General features: G+C 44.9%; 1 protein-coding gene across 1 annotated transcript; it reads right to left on the reverse strand.

The window, feature by feature from the left end:
* Positions 1 to 1,201: 1,201 nt before the first annotated feature.
* Positions 1,202 to 9,363, reverse strand: PRSS23 (serine protease 23). Its single transcript, XM_058045258.1, has 2 exons — positions 9,230 to 9,363; positions 1,202 to 4,362 (listed from the first exon to the last, which is right to left on the reverse strand). The coding sequence occupies exon 2, from the start codon at positions 4,347 to 4,349 to the stop codon at positions 3,231 to 3,233; it is 1,119 nt and encodes a 372-aa protein (XP_057901241.1). The 5' UTR covers positions 4,350 to 4,362; positions 9,230 to 9,363; the 3' UTR covers positions 1,202 to 3,230.
* Positions 9,364 to 17,160: the final 7,797 nt, after the last annotated feature.

The raw sequence follows: 17,160 nt of genomic DNA on the forward strand, positions 1-17,160 counted from the left end.
GCAGCATCAAAGCAAATATCCTCAGGATGTAATTTTCAAACCTGTCTAGCATGCCCAGCCTTGCTGCACATGATTACACTGGCAAAATTACCACCAACTCGGGTGGGCACAGTGCTGAAGTTCAGCACCACAACTCTGCCTGTGTTATCTGAGATTTCCTTTTCTTTCTAAAACTGGAATGTTTGCACAGGGTGTGCAGTGGGAAGAGACTCTCCCACTCCTGATCACACTGAACTTGCTGCACTCATTCTTAGAAAAAAACAAAAAATCCACCTTGCTCACATCACCCTAGAGGAAATGGCCTCAAGTTGTGCCAACGGAGGTTCAGACTGAATATTAGGAAAACTTTCTCCACCAGAAGGGTGGTCAAGCATTGGAACAGGCGGCCCAGGGAAGTGGTGGAGTCACCACCCCTAGAGGTTTTTAAAAGACGTAAATGTGGCACTTCAGGACATGGCTTAGTGGTGGACCTGGTCATGTTAGGTTTACAGCTGGCCTTGAAGATCTTAAAGATCTTTTCCAGCCTAAATGGCTTTGTGGTTCTGTGAAAAGTTCTTAGCCTACAATCTGAGAAAGCAGTTGAGAACACAGGCTCAGTGGATGGGAAATACATCCAATAAATCAGAACTGATGTTCTCAAGCCCACATGACGTAGTGCGCATTGTTAAAGGTCAGGAAACTTGTACGAACAGCAATTTCAAAAAGAAAAACTCTCTGCATCCAGTGTTTCTCTAAAAACTCCGAGTCTCACTGTTGGCCTCAAAGGAACTTTTTTTTATACTGCATCAACTAAAAGAAAAAGAAGATGGATTGACCTCAATTTTGACCTTATACTGACTGGTTCACATTCCTCCATAGTTTATTTACCCTGAAGTTCATAAAAACAATGTGGCTTTTCAGTCTAATAGGTTATTTTCAGCTCAAACTAATCAGAGCTCATGACTGGCTTTGGAACTGTAAGAGTCATACAAAAGCTAAGATTGATTATTAGCATCCAAATGTGTTAAAGTAATTAAGTCTACCAAAACCCCAAAAACAATACACCAAAACAAAAACTTCCAACAGGTAAGAGCAGAAGAAAATTGAAGGAAAATAAACAGCACTGAGGATTTTAATAAATCTGTATCTGAATGTCTCTACAAATAAGCAGCTGAAATGAGATTGAAAGTGCAGCCCAATACAGCACAAATACAAGAATGTCTGCATTGAAATTCCATAGCTTTTCTTTATTCACTGTGATACATTCAAACAAAAGTGCTCCAGATAACATCCACAGAGTAAAGGAAATTAAAACAAAAAGTCAGAAAAAGACCATCAGATACATATGGTGATTATTCATATTTCAAAGCATTAGTAACTGCTTGTATCTGAGTGCACCAAAAACCCACATAAGAGTCCACATTTTTGTACACTGCTTCTATAAAAATAATAATCATAGGCAGCTCCAGCATAAATGTTTGTCAGAACTAGAGCCAAAGCCACCACAAAGATAAAGCACCATCAGGCAAATGTTTACAAATGCCGTAGTAATTAGTAGAGTGTAAAAAAAGGCTTAGCTGAATTAACATTTTCCTTGTATTGGTATAGCACAGGGAAGCTCTGCTTGGATTCACTCCTTCCCAGCTTTGATATTTCTCACCAGGGACGTGCATTTGCCCCACAACACCAAGCACCATGGGCAGCTTGGGAAGCTTCAGGAGTCAGTGAGGGATGGATGGAAGAGGAACAGGAGCCAGTCTCTATCCTCCTACTTTAAAAAATCATCCTGGCATGGCAGCATGTCCTCAACCATGTCACTGAAATACAGTGGCACAATCCACCTAAGAAAGGCTGGCTGCACAGACCATGCTGATTTCCAAATGCTGTTTGCTGAGCTACAATATTTGGCGGCACTGGTTTTACCCCAAAAAGACAGTTCTTGTTTTCAACTCTAATTCTTCTACAGTAAAAATATCACTTATCACTGTAAGAGACAGCAGAGGATCACTTAATAGCAAACCCAGGCTGCATCCTATAAAGTGGTTCTATTCCAGCTGCAGAAATCCTGAACTGTGCATTTGCTAAGAATTATTTGTAACTCAACAGCTAGGTGGGGAGGAATATTCCTTTTCCAAAGCCACAAGAAACATTAGTCAAGATGCCCAAATTACACTGTCAATGGGATATGGCTGAGAGACACTTTTAAGTCTAGGGTCCCTCTATGTGGTGTACTATTAGGTAGAACAGCAAGGATCTTCAGCAAACGGGGAAAACTCAGTAGAACTCTTGTCCTGCTCTCTCCTTTACCTGCTCTGCAGGCAGCAATTCAGATAGATAGCAAGACTGAAGACAGGCTTCCCCTCTGAAAATCTGAATTGCTGACATGAGATTTTCCTTAAAAGGCCCAAGTAGGTCATAAACAGAAAAGCCCCTTTCCCCACATGCTTTCTAGTATATTCATAGGGATCCTGCTCCTTCATAGGTCCCAGCTCCTACATGGATTTAATCCCACGTGCAATTAGTGTTTCTCAAAGCAGGATGTAATGGCACTGATCATATAACCAACATCGTCTTCACAGTCAAATCATTACAACATCAAGGTCTGTCTGCTCAAAAAGCATTTTTCTTAACTGTGTCACTAATAAAGTCTCAAATCACTCAGGCTGAAAGGAAGCTAGAAGTGTTATGTGGTTATTTACCCTTCACGCTATTTGTGTGGCATTCATCTCCCACGGCGCATGCCTTGCCCTTTTCACACTCCCTTTTCTCATGCAGGAACACAAAGCTGTAACGTTTGGGTTGCAAACACCATTAAATGCCCCTCTTCAGCCCCCAACAGCATAGAAATATTTTCTTTTAAAAGTTCAGATCAAAGCATTTCTACTAATCCTAGGATTTATTAAAACAAACATTGTAGGCATGAGATAGTCAACAGCAAGATTCTTTGGAGACGGTTCTGTTTTCATACTGTTTACTGATCCGCCCCTAATTAATCTTCAGTTGCTCAGCTGCAAATTCAGCAAGTCCACCTGCTCCTTCCCCACCCAGCAGACGTTCCTTTCTCCCCAGTTTCAGGCTGTAATGATAGCACCAGCCAGTCCCTGTCCCAAGAACAAGGGGGCTGGCTTGAAAAGCTACATATAACCTCTTGATGTTACGTGATCACATGCATTTGCAGCACAAAGTCTAGCCTTTCCTCAGATGAGTAACTAAAACCAGTCATTAAGTGCTTTCATGGAGTTTCATTGTCTTTATCCTTCCCTGCAGTCAAGGTAGTTGCCTTTGATCCAGTAACAGATCTGTGCGTATTTGAGCGGTGTGATGCGAACAGCTACATTGAAATCCTGCGGGGTGCCATTCATGTCCACCCACTGATGGCCTGAAAATATACCAATAATTTTACGCTCCCATTTGTGATTCTGCCTCTTCCACATCCTCACATACACCCCAGATCCACTGGCACCCGGCTGGGCATCGCACTGCTGGTACAGCAGGTCGTACGTTTCGTCTTTGACATCGCAGAAACGGTAAACCAGGTTTCCTGGACGGTCATTGTCATAGCCAGAGAAGTGAATCCTCCCTCCAGGTAAGTGTCTTGCTGGTGGGCTCACACCTATCTTCATAAACTTTCTCTTATGTGGCTTCTTCAGCTCCAGCAGGGCATAGTCATAATCCATGCCGATGTCATTGGCATTGCCTTTGATCCATCCTTTGGGGACATGTGTCCGTTTCACGCGGATCCACTGGAATTTCATTTTCTCAGGCATTGCCGAGTTGGTGATATTGGACCCCTTGCTGCCATCTTTCTGTTTGGGCTTTAGGAACCCCACCCGCAGTTTCTGAGCTCCCTTGACGTAACTCTTTCCATCATGGATACAATGAGCGGCAGTAAGAACATGCTTTTCGGCCACCAGCGTCCCCGTGCAACCCGTAGAGAGCTTCACCGACGTGGAGAACGGGTAATTCAACAAGAAGTCCTTCCCAAAAATGCTAAACCTGCTGTCATAGCCATAGATCTGCCTCTTAGTTCGAGCTCTGCCTCGGGAGCCGTCGCCGTCGCTGCTCAGGATGTAGATGCCCACCTCGGTTTCCGTGAGGCTGCCGTTGGCGTACAAGGTTTCGTAGGACAGGTAGTTCTTCACCTCCTCGTACGTCGGCAGCGGAGAGCTCTTGTGGCATGCTGGGCCACACGGAGATACCACTTCCAGTCTGGCTTCAGCATCAAACTGGGGCCTGTCCAAGTTCAGGGTAGACTGCGGCAGGATAACGGGAACTCTGTAAGACGGCCAAGTTGGCTTCCAGTGAGGACTGGAAGGCATCACATCTTTAGCAGCACACAAAAGGAGGATTAAAGTGGACAAGGCTGCCATTCTGAACGTCGGTCTGTGGAAGGCAAAAGCAAATACAGTTATTCACCCAAACCCGTTGCAAGATTATCCTACCTTGCTAAGTAGTGGCTTGCTAACCCAGTATAGATGTAATAAGGGTCAAGCAATTTGAATGGAGTTAACTTACATCAAGTAGCTCAGATTTCTCAGTGCCAAACTAATGCCTTAGCTGGAGTCTCAAAACAAGTGTCCCAGGTTAACACTGAAATACAGGACATTTAACCCTCAGGTGTGCTGAGCCAACAACTCCCAGCTGACATCAATGGGAAGTTATAGTACTTCTCTTCACACAGTTTAAAGAAAATTCAGATTCTGTTTAAATCCATTCATCCAGTAAACAGAGCTCCTGCAAAAAGTAAATGTGTCTGTCTTCAGCTAGACTAGAACACTCTCTGAAAGCTCTCCCCTGCTCTCTGACTTTGCTGAAAGATGTCCTTTAAATCCCTTCACACCATTTGCTGTCTCAGCCAGAGACACCAGGCTGATGGCAGGGACAGGTAGGGAGGGACAAAGAAGGTGACCTGACAGGGGCTGTGCTGCAGAACACAACCACAGAGGAGACTCACTTCCCCCTGCAGCTCACAGCAGACAAAGGCTCTGCTCCAAGTGGCACTGGCCCTCCCCGAGGCTTACACGAGAAAGGGTGACATGATTACACACAGGCAGCTAATGAAGGAAGATTACAATTCTTGAGGGAATTTTCAGTTAACACGCTGGCTTATTGCTTTATAAACTCAATTAATTAGAAATGCAAACCAACCCCCTCTGAGCACAGGGAGGTAAATGTGGCTGTAAATGTGTTTATGAACCGCAGGCAGAGTGCCTGGGACTGCAGAGAACAGCGTGCACTACAACTGTGTCAAAAAAATGCCTAACTTCAGTTTATTTGAAAATTAGCCATACAGCTGAATCGCTGCAGGAGGCACTGTGCCCTGGGCGAAAAGGCAGGCAGGATCTCCCTCACACAAAGATTATTCAAAGGAAAGTTCACCATTATGTTGAGCTTACACATATTTAAAACTCTGCTGAGGTTACGCTGATCACAACTGCAGGATCATTCCTGAAATGCCTCAAACGAGTAAACCAAAGCAAGTCACACAGGAAATGACCACAGATATCTAAGAATAAAAAAGAAAAATCCTTCTCTCCAGTGCTTTGTGTAGAAATACTCCATCCCTAAATTGCATCAAACAAAACTTTGAAAGCTACAGGCTGCTGATGTCCAGCGGTGTTCAACTCAAATATTGGGCCCAGATTCTTAGAATTTTGGTACCATCCTCTTTGGGAACAGAGGCTATCATTAAAGCACACAATGTTTAAAATATCAATTGACTCATGCAAGATATCAAAAGACTTAAAAGTCCAAAAACAGATGTAGATGAACAGAACTGACACTACTGAAACCCACAGAGGCAGGTGGACTCTTTCAGGACTCTTTCAGAAGTGACCACACATTCTGTTGGCAATTTTTTCATTAACAAACAGAACATCTTTAAAGGAACATACTTTTTTCCTAGGTTAGTCTCCACCAAATATGATGCATTATACCTAACTGATGACTCATGCTGGCAAATAAAAGCCATTATAAACATTAATCAGAATTGCATCGTGTTATATGTCTCAAAATCAGAAAATATTTGGTATTCAAGGAAAAGCAAACACTCCTCTGACTCCTTCCACAGCAAATTTTAGTATTGGATGTGGCTGCATTTTGCAAGCTATGAAATTAAAGACTTCCAAATGCTGTAAGGATGGCACAGGGAACACCTGCTGTATTATCACATCTATTGTTGTAGGACAGTGATTAGGAAGACAGAAAAAAAAAAAAAAAAAGAAGGTAACAGGGACAAATGGCACTGCTCCATCCCCACAAAGACAATATACACTGGTATGAGTCAACTGCTAGCTGTCCTGCTTGTGTCAGTGAGGGCTGCATGCAGCAGTGCTCACTGGTTTCACAGTCAGAAGCTGAGGGCACTAAACCACAGTTAAATGTGCATTAGGTATGATCCCATCAGTAAGGGCACGTATTTCTAGGCAGTTTGCCCTCAGACTTCTTGACAGATTGCATCTCTCTAAATTGCACCACCCATGCCACTTCTTGGAGCTAAAACCCACCCATGCTAACTGAGCCTCTGCTGGCCCTTGGCTGGTTTATTTAGCTGGCAGGGGAAAACCAGAAGCATCCTGTCAGTTGTTATTTGCACAAGCAGCCAGATTCCCTCGTGCCTGTCAGCACGGCGACCCGATGGAGGGACTGTGTGCCAAACAGCTCCTCTGCTTCCTCCGAGATTATCATCTGGGCTGAGGAGAGGGATTACCTCGCCCTGCAACCTGCCCTGCCTTGTCTCCCCACCATCCCCAGCCCAGCACCGCCAGCGCTCGGAAGGGCAGCTTCAGACAGCAGAGGGCAGCCGCCCTATGAGGAGAGCAAGACAGGAGATGGGACTCGAGCTGGTCCCAGAAAAAAGGCTTCAGAAGATGTACTTGTGTCTGTGCTGTGTAAAGTGGTACTTACTCCACTTCACGTCTCTGAGCAAGCCTCCCACCCCCCTCCACTGCTGCTTCTGTGCTGTGATCACATTGCAGCTCTAGGGGATAAAAAAGCCTTTTCACCAGTTACAGAACGCTTCTATTATTTAAGATGTTATTTAAACCTGACAATAAAATACAGTTGTGAGTTTATGTAGAAGCTAAACAGTGCTCATTTACTGAAGTTGTCATAGTCAAATTCCATCTGGAGACATAACTGGTACTAAATCAGATCTGGGCAGCAATAGAATAAATATGTCTTACTTATCACAGGATGCAAATTAGCCCACAGTACCTCTTTCTGTGTAGATCCTTCCTCTTAAAAAATAAAGGAATTGAAAAAGCAGTCTACATTTACACAGAGACTCTCCAGTAGTGCTCTTCTTTCCTTTTACTTTCTCTTCTCATTTGAAACACAATCAGACGGCTGCAAAAAACCCCAAGGTTAAAAAACTCTCTGTCCTCAGCTACTTACTCATGGGTGACCCTGGGAGATGCTCTCAGACTGAGCAGACTGGTGAGGAGTGAGCACTTCCCTGCCCGGCGATCACAGAGCGGTGCTGAATGAATTACGACGTGCTGCTCTACTGTAGCTCTGCTCTTCTGTTTCTATTTAAACTGTGTCATAAACTCAATCCACCCTTTGACTCAGCACAAAGCCCTGCTCTGACATCCAGCCTAGGAACCCCCTAGAAGCGGTTTGTACATAATCACACTCGCTAATGGCATTAAAATTGTTTAGAGAATGGAAACAGTGACAGCTACCCCGGGGCTCTCCGTGCTGCTGAAACACTTTACAGACACATTTTCCTGCTTGCTGTGGGCATTCACGCCCCAAGATAGATGCTGCTGAAAGAAAACTGCCTTGTTCAGGATGGACATGAATAATTTTCTAATAGGCAATTAATTTTTCTGCAAGAGTTCGCTACTTCAGGGGTGGTTCTTGTAGTAGATGGTTAAATAACAATAAATCATGGATCATCTAGTATGAAAGACCATGAACCAGTCTCCATTACATTTTGAAATGAAGAAAGTTTTTCCACAGCGCTGGAAGCCAGAAAGATTAACATACCAAAAAAAAAAAAAAAAAAAAAAAAATCAAGAGAGAACACCAAGACAGTGAGAGAGAAAAATCTGCCTCAAACCAAATCATAAAGGAGAACTAAATCACTGTCAGTGCCGTGCCAAAATACCTCTGCTGCTTTTCCTGGTCACAGAACTTGTTAAAACACAGCAAAAATAATGGAGTTGCACTTTAATAACTACAGAAGCCTTCCTGCCATTAAAATCTAACAACTTTATTAGCCTGCCTGGGATGCTGAGGGTGGTGCGAGGGTTACAGTGCCTTACCTGCTAGACTGAGGGCTCTAGGAAGAGATGCCTTGGAAAGCCTGAAGCTAACTTTGATACTGTCAGGCCACGGGTGTGTCCATTAGCACTCACACCGGGCACAGCGGCTCTTTTGGCACGCGTGCCAGTGACAAGCACACACGGAGAAAAGGGAGCATAGTACGTGTTCCATTTAGTCCGACTCCTAGAACTGCCTCCTTTCACCCTCCTTTTTTTCTGCTTTCTCTTTCCCTGCATGTCAGGCAGCTTCGGTTTCACGGCACAAGAGCAATCTGCATTACGAGCAGACGGTGACGGTGCCTGCATAACGGGGTGAAGCTGTGGGAAGGACCTGCATCCCCAGGGCTCCCAAACCACCTGAGCGACGGGGCGGCTGCACAAGCTGGGTCCCCGTGGGACCGCACCAACCCCGCGGACCTCGCAAAAAACAACTTCCCCAGGCTCCAGCAGCCGCTTCACTGAACAGCTCGTGTCACGTACGTCTTAAAAGGCCACCCCAAAAATACCGATGTACTCAAAACACAGCGACGAGCCCAAGTACAGCAACGCAGCGGAGCGCTACCTTCAGACGCCTCAAAGCACGAAAAGGCAGCGAAGGCGACTTTCACCCCAGCTGTTCCCTCCTCAGCCGCCGTGCTTTCAGAGTTGGTCCCCGGCGGCGGCGGCGGACCCGCAGCGGGGACCGGCGGGCAGCGGCCGCGCTCGCCCTTTTGTGGCCGGCGCCGCCGGGGAGGCGGTGCCCGGTGCGCTCCGGTGGATGCGAGCGGGGTTAAACATTAAGCGCAGCGCGGAGGGAGCGCTCGCCGCGGGCCGGGACAGGCGCTGCCCCCGCCCGGAGTCCCGCCCGGCCGGGCAGGTGAGGCAGTGCCCGGGGCGGCGCAGGGCGAGCCCGGCGCTCACCATCCTCCCGCCGCCCCTTTGTCCCCCGGGGCGACCCGCACCCCGCGGCGCCCTCCCCGCCGCCGGGGCCCGCTACCTACCGGCTCCCCGCAGCAGCGGCGGCGGCTCCGGGAGCGGCTCAGGCAGGTGGCGGGGCCGGAGCCGGTCCCATCTCTCCCGCCGCCTCCGCGGGGCTCGGGAGCGCCTCCCTTCCCTCCCTCCCGCCGGGTGCCGGCCCTCGGCGGCGCGCTCGGAGCGGGGCGGGCCGGGGCGGGGCGGAGCGGCGCCTCCCGCAGGTGGATCCGCCGCTGGATCCCGCCGCTGGAGCCCGCCCCGCCCCGCAGCGCTCCCGCCGGCACCGCGGGGCCCCGCCGCCCCTGCCCTGCCCGAGCCGTCCCTCCGTCCGCTGGGCCCCCGCCCCAGTGCGGCGTCACCCCCCTTTCATCTCTTACTGCTATTTCCATTTATTTCCCGAGGAAAAACATAGTGGCTTTTCCCCAGCCTTGTTCTGGCACGACGGGCGGCTCAGGGGCTGCCGTCTCGGTGCGAGGTTTTGGGGTGCAGCCCGTGGCGCTTCTGCAGCCCCAAGGGCAACAGGTTCTTTGTCCCCCGTGTTTGGGTCCTCAAGTCCCTTTTCAGCGGGTTCCTGGTAACTCTTGAGCTCCCTCGGATTTCCTGCCTCCGCGGGGCATCAGCTCAAGGAGCTTTGCGGTCACTCACCCGTGTTGCCTCATCAGGCGGACATTTAAATTTAATTGTCCGACTCATTGTTTGCATGGGTTTTAATTACTCATCTTTCTTGAAGCTTTATAATGATATCTGGCAAGAAAAGAGGAAACCGGAGCCAAGAAGGCAAAAATACTGAAATGTTTTAACTCCACAAGAAAAAGTCACCCAATAAAATTTTTTTCAAAATTCCCAGTTGATCACCATTATTCTATAAAGGAACTAGAAATTTCATAGGAGTCAATTTATTTACAATCTTCAGCTGAGCTTTTCAAGACACTGCTGCCCTTACAAAGGATGAGAAGAGCCTGAAGCAAAGCAAAACCTATGCCTCACCCATGGCAATCTGTGAAGAGCCAAAATATGACAGGATTTTACATTCTCAGACATGATTTTTCTCATCTGCATTTGCTTGGCCCTAGCACCATCCCCATCTGGGTCTACAGAAAGATTTTACCAAATGAATGAAAAAAGCACGTACTAAATAATTTTTTAAAAAAAGTAGCTACTCAGACAGCTAGAGAATACAACTGGTGTTGGAGAAGGGCTGGTGACACCAGTGCAGCTGCTCTTGGGCCATGAGGGAATGACCATGCAAGTGAGGCAGATCCCTGGAGTATGAGCAGACGAGGCAGCAGACAAGTCAGGCTCTGTCTGCAGTGCCATACTGACCACAGACCCCTTCCTGATGTGACTCTGTCTAGCACATCTGACAAGGTGTGCAGGCTCAGAATCTTTGTCCTATACACACACATTTGCTGATTTGCATGATGGAAGGGCTAGCCCATGCCTTGTAGGAGTGGAAATGTTGTGAGGTTTGGTTATAGTGGGTCTCAGGGCTGCAGCAGGGGTCCATGGCTTCCCATGGACATGCAGTCTCTTGTGTCACAGCTGCCATACATGCTCCAGGGCCTTCCAGACCCAAATTCAAATAGACACTATCCTAGAGGATATGATGCTGATAGAAGTTTTTACAGCAGACAGGGGGACAGAGATACAGAGATGCTAAGATGTGGGACTCACCTCACTTAGTTGTAGGGGTTTGGGGTGCCCTGGGCTATCCATGATACAATACAGGACTGCAAACCTTCCATGCCTGAAGCAGCAGCAGTGGACATTGTCCTTGCCTGTGGCAGGGTGTTTGTCACCAGGAGATCTCTGAGATCACTTCCAACCCAAACCATCCTGTGATGATGTGATTCCATGAAGTGTGTCTCTATGTACAACACAGGTGGATGAATAAGAACAACAAGGCTTGGTGTCTACAGACCCCCTCCTGAGAATGAAACCTTAAAGAAAGTGTTGGGTGAAACTGTCATGACAAAAGGAGTGGAGAAGAATGTTTAGTTTGAAATTTAGTTAGTCGACATTCTGTTGTCATAAAAACTTCTGATTTCTATTAGTTTTAGTGTATACATTAAACCATAAGCTCAGAAAAGACAGTTTGTCTGGCTTGTATTTAGAAATAATGAGCTACTGTCCTATTCTATTGAGCATCTATAGACAAAATTTTCTGGTTTAACTTTCTAATTCAAAAGAGGGGAAAAAATGATAGATTTCTTTTTCCCCTATGTGTATAACTCTTAAGAACCAAGAGCTCTGGTAAAATTGGGCTGTACAAGTTTTTGGTTTTTTTTAAAGAGAGTGAAGTCCAAGATCTGAGTGTTTCTGTGAGCCATTGTTGAGGCAAAGAGCAGTGACAATATACATAAGGGTGAAGAGGTATTAGCTGTACTATATTGTCAAGTGATAACACACACACTGACTTTTCAGCACCCTGTGAGTAAGCTGAAAATGAAACAGTCTACAGGTGGGAGCCCTAATGAATGGCACTGTCAGGAGATAATTTCTCATGGTTGAAGAAATCTTTTATTCTGCAGGGAAGTGAAGTAACCTGGCATTACGGTCCTGTGCCAGATTCCGCTGCAGACAATGAAGTGATTTCAGAGGCCACTGAGTCTGGAAGGAAGAATGACAACCCACAGTTGGCTCAAATCAGTCTCCCCATTGCTCACTGCTGAAGCAATGCAGAAGAAAAGTCCTTGGAGTTCCCCACTGCAGTGGCAGCTCTCCAGCCAGCTCCCTCTGCTTTCCCTGAGACACAGACCCGTCCTCACGGATGCCCTGATTCCTGAAATACTGTTTAACTGTCAGAGAAAGTTAAAGGTGAGGACACTGTCTACCCCTTTAAAAACAGTCTATTTTGAAGGCAGGAATGATGCAGACTTGGACTCTGGAGAAGAAAGTACTTCTCTCATCCCCGCCCCTACTTCAGCTCAGTATTTCAGGAAGGCTCTGGTGCCACCGTTCCCAAATCTGTGCAACAAGTGTGAGAGCATATCCTATCTCAATGAAGTGTTTTGATGACAATTACAGTGGTGACTCTCCCATGACTGGGTGCTGTGCTGATGGGAAGGGGAGGGACAGACATTCACCTCAAATGAGCTGCACCACAAGATGAAAACCATTAGGAGAGAAGGAACTCTTCCTCAGGTTTTTCAAGACTGTGGATGCAAGGGTGGTGGGGAAGGTACTTATTCCTAGTTCCCAGAAGCTAAATGCTTTTACTGTCAGCTCTGAAAGGAAGCACGTCAGGACTGGGAATCTGAGTTGCTTAGTTTATGGAAAAGATTGCCAAGTGGGAAAACTGACAGCTGAATGTATACAATACCCTTCCTGTGTTGGCAAAATTCTTGTCATCAGCAAGTGACATTGTGGAGCAGCATGGAGGAGGGCCCTGGCCTTGCAGGGACTCCACTGATGATAAAGACAATGAAAAGCTAGTCATGACCACTCTAGGTTCCTTTTGTGGGTCTTAAGGGGCTACCTCAGAGGGCAAACAATCACATGCTAAATAGGATGTAAGTTAGGCCAGACAATCCTTCCTTAAAAGAGCTCATTTATTCTGCTGTCTAGCATGAGAAGTTAGATCTAACTTTTTGGTGCCTACAGTTACATGAAGTGAAGCCCACTCAGTGTGTCCATCTTCTTCCTGGATGGATAGGGATATTTGAGCATCTAGTTGCAATTCACTCAGACAGGGGAAGGTTTCTGCTGCACCTGCAGATACAACTGCAAATAAAAGGCCTTGCCTGAGAAAACTCAACCTTTACTGAAAGTTTCTAAATCTATTGGAAAACTAATCTACTACTATATGGGAAAAACAAGAGGTAACATTGGACTGAAAATACACTAGGTTTAGGAATGATTTTGTAGCTGTTTTCCCCCCACCAGAATTTTCAACTTAAAGACTTAATGGGATTATCCATATCTGTCAGACATGACATGGGATTCTTTAAGTACATCATATTATGTAGATAGTTTTGTTCAAACTATGAGGTGCATAGAAAGAAGAAAAAGAGAATTAATATTTTGAATCCAGTTTGTTTCAAAATTCACAGCTATATATATAATATACATTCTTAACTATTGAGAATTCCTACTATTCATGTTACTGAAAACATTTCTGATGAGTGATATTTAAACTAACAGTACCTCTTTAATTTAATGATAGTGAAAACTTGTTGAAACAAAACAGGCATCTGGATTTGCTCCAGCAAGACTGAGATTCTTTTAAGACTCTGCATCTTCACCATTTGAATAAACAGCATATCACTACAGTGAAGTAATTCCAAAATGACACCTTAAAAATAAAACATCCACTGCAACTGCTCTCTCTGAGAACTTCAGGAATTTTCTGAAAAACGGGATCTTTAGTGTTGTGCAAAATTGGATTGAATTCATTACTACTGTTTTTGTTTCCATGCCTGCCTGTGTCTGTCTGTTGGGTTCAGATTCTGCCACGGTGCCACTGCTCTGTCTGGTGGCTTTGAATCCACTAAGTGCTCATTTAAGAATAGTGAGGTGAAACATTTTCTAAGTGCTGTGTGTGACCATGAAGCTACTGTATAATCACATGGTCGTTGAGGATATTAATAGACAATTTTTTCAGCTCTGTTGAAGATAATACCTCATGCCCAGCTTGTTCTAAGAGAATCCCATATTCAATATTCATGGCAAAACAGTGAGTGAGAGCCCAACCTTCAGAGCTGGGAAGAGCCTTTCCTATCCCATTGTGCAGACAGATTTGGTGGCATTTCCAGTGAGATGCTTAAGCTCATACTAATTTTGGTGCCTGGTCATCTTGCAGCAGCATGAAGGCACCTTGAAGTTAGCAGTGTGACTCTGAAGGACCTCATCATATTTCAGACCATGTTTTAGCTATGGTCTAAACAAGGTGTGTTCTTGTGAAGATCATCCTGCAATGGATGTAGGCCCAGTGGTGACAACAAAATCCAGTCTATCTCCCCATCTTAGGGAGGCAAAGAAAATGGAGAACTAACCAGGGACTGGGACTATTTTTTTGAATGGTTCTGTCTCAATTTCTTGGTCAAATAAGCATTTGCTGGTAGAATTTCTGTGAGTCAACATAATGTCCCATGGATCAGTGCTTTTAAGGGAAATGAACATGAGGGCCCAAGGCACACAGGAGGGCAGTTTAGCCACCAAAGCCAGCACATGGGGCTGTCTGTGAGGGGCTTCTGTTGTGAAAAATTAAGAGCAATCATAGTAGAACCAGGAGAGGTCAGTTATGATTAGCTTGGGAACAAGCAAGCAAGATCAGCCTTGGCTAGTTTTAGCCATCTAAAGATTATGCCAATAGCCTAGGGAAGGCTGTCTTTAAGCTGAGGAGAGAATGCAATCCAGCCCACCCATGATAGATGCTGATGTTATTATGGAATTACAGTCTGGAATGATTTTCTCCTGGGCATCAATAGAGGCAGCCTAGACAGCTTGTGTGGGGTGGACATGCTCCTCACCAGAGAATTGCTCTTGGGTGGCTCTTGTTCACATCTTGTCAAGATGAACTTGGGCTGTTTTCCAAATCTGTTGTATCCAGCTACAAGGAGAATGATGATTTTTTTTCTCCCAAAGAGGTAACCTGTTTCACTAACCTATGATCCTTTTCTTTCCTGTGGGACAGATGACATCTTTCATTTGCAAGGTACTAACTGCAATTTTATCCATCTCACCTGTGACTGCAGGTGCAGGACTGTATTTAGGTCTGGCTTCCTAGCTCCACGTGAGACAGACAGATTGGAGGCAAATAAGAAACAAAAAAGTACATTAAAGGTGAATAAAGAAAACTTGCATGGTTTATGATAGGATGAATCTAACAGTCTGCACTTGCAGTGCAGGATATATAGGACCCTAAGGAGGAATTATTTCACATGACACTAAGGAGTATAATGACAAGAGTTTAATGCAATGAGATTAGAAAAGATGTATTTGGGCTGAACCTCACCAGAAAAATTGCTGATTGTGCAATTTGGTTGTGAAATAGTGTCCCAGGGGATTTCTGCCCCCTGCCCCCTGGATATATAAACTGTGTGAGGCAAAACATCAGGAAGGGGAAACTATGCTGAATATCATGTAGCAGTTTAGGCAATCCAAGAGATCTTTCCCAGCACTAATTACTACAATCTACAGATCAAAGCCTGGAAGATAGGCAAACCATTTGATGATATGTCTTGCAGAGACATATCCCATGGGAAATACTTATAGCAAGTCTTATAACTTACTTGTGACACAGTCTGCCTTTAGGTGCATTTCAAAGCTCAAAGATGAATATATAAAAATAACCCTGTGCATCTCCATACAATGAACCAGGTACTTACTGGTGGTCCATTAATATTTCCTCTCTGTCTCCAAAATGCCAAATATATGCACCCAGCCTATGATCTTTCATTTAACCTGGGTTCCCTTTGGAACCAAGGGGAGAGTTTTAGGTGGAAATATTTAGTTTTTAATTACATGTATACAGCCTCCCACAAGACAAATCAGATAAAGATACAGACACTACAAACCTGAGACTCGGGACCAGGTTTGCACCAGGAGCTGAGTCATGCATCAAACCTGTAAATATAATTTAGAATTTCATATTACTTTCTAATTCTCATTGAAAATACAGAATAAGACAAACAGAGTATAGGTATCTACCTGAATTTATCAATAGCCTAAGACAGTAAGTCTGAGAGGCATGCTGAAGAACTCCATGGCAATATTGCATGGCCACTTTGGCAGGAGACTTACTGGGACAGAAGAGGAGTGAGCAGCACACCCAACAAAGACATCCACACAGATACACCTGGAATGGCAGTTTAGCTGCTCTCAGGAGAAATAAAGGTCATTAAACTGCCCTCACCATAGTCTGTTAGCAGGAAGATCCCATATAACTACTGATTGGAGTAGTACAACCTGGGCAATGAGGAAAGACCCTGTCCAGCAGCACCTTAGGTGATGCAAAACACTTTGGTGTTTCACTTAATAGTCAAGTTACCCACACAAATAGGGTTTTACAGCTGGGATGAAGCACTCAGATCCAGCCTGACTTCCTGCATTACCCATGGAGTTCTCTGCCCCTGGCTGCTAATCTTGTTTGAGCCAGAAAGATATTTTGTAGAACAGTCAGTCTTGAGCTAAAAATTATCACAGTGTAGGTGTACATTACAGCCTTTAGTTCATCATTGTCTAGTTATTTCTATTTATATTTCAGCTGTTTAGCAAGTTATGTTAAGGTCAAAGGCCCTAAAAGTCCTAGTGTACTATGGCGTCCTATATATACACTGTATATATCAGTACATATATATATACACGCACACACATACTCCTGTTCTAAAACCTGCACTTGCATCAAAAGCTGAATTATACTTTGACAAAATCTGTTTCCATAAATCTTAATTATATTACTTTGATCATTTGTGAAGTGTATTGTCAATCTAATTATGTGATCTGAGATTGAAATCAAGTAAAAAAAGCCCACAGTTTTCTGGGTCATTCCATATCTTATTTAACACCTTATATCACCCTCACTTTCTGCCAAACTTCTACAGTTTTTCATCTGTTTTAGGACTAATTGAAAATTGACAGTAATGGTCAAGAGATCTTGAAAGTTTTCTGGGAACTCCTGATTTTAAAATTTCTAATTTTAGAAATGGCTGTGAACAACAGTATTTAGTTCTTGGAACTATGCCTTTGTTACCCGGCAAGGCTAACATATATTTTCTGTGCTGATTTTCAATCTAGGTAACTGCTGTGGGTAATTTGAGATAGTCCCGCTGTTACTGTGAGAAATCCAGAATAGATCATTCAGCCAAAGTCACTGTCTCTATACAGTGCAGAGGGATGTTTTAAGTAGGTGCTTATCCTGTAGTTCAAAAACATTTGAGTTCAATGGTTTCCCTCACCAGTGACAGCAAGAGCTGATGCCCTTTATTGATGTACAGTTTCTGCTGTTTTGGGGTCA

This window comes from Melospiza georgiana, chromosome 2 (assembly GCF_028018845.1).
Source record: "Melospiza georgiana isolate bMelGeo1 chromosome 2, bMelGeo1.pri, whole genome shotgun sequence".
Classification (NCBI taxonomy): domain Eukaryota; kingdom Metazoa; phylum Chordata; class Aves; order Passeriformes; family Passerellidae; genus Melospiza; species Melospiza georgiana.

Coding starts and splice junctions, on each gene's coding strand:
- PRSS23 (XM_058045258.1), bottom strand. CDS start 4,349: ATGGCAGCCTTGTCCACTTTAATCCTCCTTTTGTGTGCTGCTAAAGAT.